General features: G+C 40.0%; 1 protein-coding gene across 1 annotated transcript; it reads left to right on the top strand.

Annotated features, from left to right (window-relative positions):
• Window positions 1–671: 671 nt before the first annotated feature.
• LOC134376119 (zinc finger protein 260-like) lies at window positions 672–2,668 on the top strand (the record flags this gene model as incomplete). The annotated part of the gene is given in 2 exon segments (XM_063094784.1): window positions 672–2,079; window positions 2,163–2,668. Coding segments are annotated over 2 exon segments (1,914 nt in total), but the record flags the coding sequence as incomplete, so codon positions are not given.
• Between the last annotated feature and the right edge of the window lie 919 nt (window positions 2,669–3,587).

Here is a 3,587-nt window from a genome sequence, read left to right on the forward strand (position 1 = left end):
AATAGGGGCAAAATTCTGAACCTAAGCCAAATTTCTGTTTAAATTAAAGAAAATTGGTTTCCTGCTGAACCTGAAAGTACCTGATGCAATAAAGTATTACCATACTCAAATCTGAATAAGAAGGGAAAAAAGCACTATGTGATTCCCACTGTTGTTATAAGAATAAAATAGATAAATAAAATAGGGTAAACAAATGTCAGATGATAAGCCCTTGTTTAACATTATGACCAAGCTTAGGTGAAAGTTTTACCAAGAATTTTCTTATGAATGAAAAATAAAGAAAATTGAATATTAGAAAATATGTTAATACAATTTATTACATTATGGTAGTATGTAGGAAACATGTATAGTTATAAATCCAATTTCCATTATTCATTTTTGTACAATCCTATGCCATGAGAATATGAAAAAACTTCTTTACCTTTAGATGCTCATTTTAGCAATACTTATGTGTGGCTTATGGATATGGTATTTTTTTTCTTATTTTAGATGTTCAGATAGTCAAAGCTCTAATTATAAAAAGCCAAGAACATTATGATACACATTTGCAGGATGGTGGAATTACCAACAGCAATACATCAACTGAGGAGAGAGTTGAAATAGAACACACATTTCATTTGAGCTCAAACCATATTTCAAATTCAATGATAAATAGTGAAAAGTATTTAGGAATGAGGTGCAAAGAGTTCAGTGTATGTCGGAATGCACCTCCTCCTAGAGAGGCTGATTGGATGCATGCTGGAGAGAAATCTGATGAGGGTAATATAACTGGGAAATTGTGGAGACATTGTGAGCATCTTAATCAGCATTCCAAGATTCATGCTCAGCAGCAGGCTTTTGAATATAGTGGACAATGGAAATCCTTCAACACAGAGCCAATATTATTGGAACAGATGAAAGAGTATATGGGAGAGACATCCTGCAAATTTGATTATGGGAAAGTCTTTCATAAGTCAGCTGTTCTTGCCAAAGAGACAATTCCAGTATCAGAGAAATCTTTTCAATTTGACATATGTTGGAGAAAGTTCTGTGAAAATTATGAACTCACTGAACAGCAGAAAGTACACTCAGAGGAGAAACCCTATAAATATAGTGAATGTGATAAATCATTCATGAAGAAATTACCCCTTACAATCCATAAGATAACACATACAGGGGAGAAGCTATATGTGTCTAATGAATGTGGGAAAACTTTTCACAAGTCCTCAAACCTCAGCAAGCATCAGAGAATTCACACAGGTGAGAGACCATATGAACATAGCGAATGCCAAAATACCTTTCCTGAGAAGTCAAACCTCAACAAGCATAAGAGAATTCACACAGGGGAGAAACCATATGAATGTAGAAAATGTAAGAAAGCTTTCAACCATAACTCATACCTCAGGGTACATCACAGATCCCACACAGGTGAGAAACCTTATGAATGCAAAGAATGTAGAAAAACTTTCTACTGTAAATCACACCTCAGTGAACATCAGAGAACTCACACAGGTGAGAAACCATATGAATGTAAAGAATGTAGAAAAACTTTCTACTGTAAATCACACCTCAGTGAACATCAGAGAACTCACACAGGTGAGAAACCATATGAATGTAAAGAATGTAGAAAAACTTTCTACCGTAAATCACATCTCAATGAACATCAGAGAACTCACACAGGTGAGAAACCATATGAATGTAAAGAATGTGGAAAAACTTTCTACTGTAAATCAAATCTCAGTGTACATAAGAGAATTCACACAGATGAGAAACCATATGAATGTAAGAAATGTAAGAAAGCTTTCAACCGTAAGTCACACCTCAGTGTACATCAGAGAACTCACACAGGTGAGAAACCATATGAATGTAACGAATGTGGAAAAACTTTCTACTCTAAATCAAACCTCAGTGTACATAAGAGAATTCACACAGGTGAGAAACCATATGAATGTAAGAAATGTAAGAAAGCTTTCAACTGTAAGTCACACCTCAATGTACATCAGAGAACTCACACAGGTGAGAAACCATATGAATGTAAAGAATGTAGAAAAACTTTCTACTGTAAATCACACCTCAGTGAACATCAGAGAACTCACACAGGTGAGAAACCATATGAATGTAAAGAATGTGGAAAAACTTTCTACTCTAAACCATCCTCAGTGTACATCAGAGACTTCACACAGGTGAGAAACCATATGAATGTAGTGAATGTGGAAAAACCTTTCACAGGAAGTCACACCTCAGCAGGCATCAGAGAATTCACACAGGTGAGAAACCATATGAATGTAGTGAATGTGGAAAAACCTTTCATGAAAAGTCAAATCTCATCAAGCATCAGAGAATTCACACAGGTGGGAAACCATATGAATGTAGTTAATGTGGAAAAACCTTTCACAGTAAGTCACTTCTCAGTGGGCATCAGAGAATTCACAGAGGTGAGAAACCATATAAATGTAGTGCATGTGGAAAAACCTCTCACAGGAAGTCACACCTCAGCAGGCATCAGAGAATTCACACAAGTGAGAATCCGTATGAATGTAGTGAATGTGGAAAAACCTTTCATGAGAAGTCAAATCTCAACAAGCATCAGAGAATTCACACAGGTGAGAAACCATATGAATGTAAAGAATGTAGAAAAACTTACTCCAGTAAATCATGCCTCAGAGGACATCAGAGAACTCACACAGATGAGAAACCATATATGTGTGTGTGCTGCCTAATAAACGAGCTCTCTCCGGTGGATCGTCAACTGGTGTCAACTCGTCCTTTCATTTGGTGCCGAAACCTGGGACGGAGTTTCTCTCAAGCGGCGACACTTTTCGGATCACAGCGGCAACACCTTCTGATTCACCCCTCTGGGCTCCCTCAAGCTGTAACACTTTTCAAATCGCAGTGGCTGCACTTTTTGAGTCGCCCCTCTAGAACTCCATCCCGCCAGGACCGGCCTCCCTTCCACCACTCACCGTTGACGGTCCACCCTCGTCCATTCTTTTCAGCGCTGGCTCCTTCCACTCACCACTGGCTCATCATTAGGTGAGCCCCCTTTCCTAAAGGGCACCAGCCCTTTTTCAGGCTACCACAGGAAGTCTAGCCGTGATTGTCCAGTAGCCCCTAACGCCCATACCCCACCCCACCACGGTCTTCACAACCACCATAAATTCCCAGACTATAATAGGTTCCAAAGCCCCGGTAAACTTTTACTTTCATTTTTGGAGGTTAAAAGCCCCATTCTGTTCTCTCCTTCTTGCTTTCACCCTCTTGTCCACCACTCTCTTCTGTCCACTTCCCGGGTCTGGGACCCGACCAGAAAATCCTGGCACTAGGTTCCTTCAGGCACCGGGCTTTTGCCCTAGAGAAGTGGAGGTCTGAGTGACAACCCACACCTCCCTTCTCTCCTCCTGGTTCGTACCTGAACTTGCTGGGACTGACGTGATCTTCTGGGGACACCCTCTAGGATCCCGCCTTTCCCAACCGGATGAAGGATCTGTCCTATCACTAAATCTCTGTCCGATTTCTGTCTAAATTCCCATTAAGAGACCAGAATGGGTGCTTCCTCCTCCTCCCTAGGGGACTCTCCACTTCAATGCCTTCTGAAAAACTTCACCAAC

This window comes from Cynocephalus volans, chromosome 4, assembly GCF_027409185.1.
Source record: "Cynocephalus volans isolate mCynVol1 chromosome 4, mCynVol1.pri, whole genome shotgun sequence".
Classification (NCBI taxonomy): domain Eukaryota; kingdom Metazoa; phylum Chordata; class Mammalia; order Dermoptera; family Cynocephalidae; genus Cynocephalus; species Cynocephalus volans.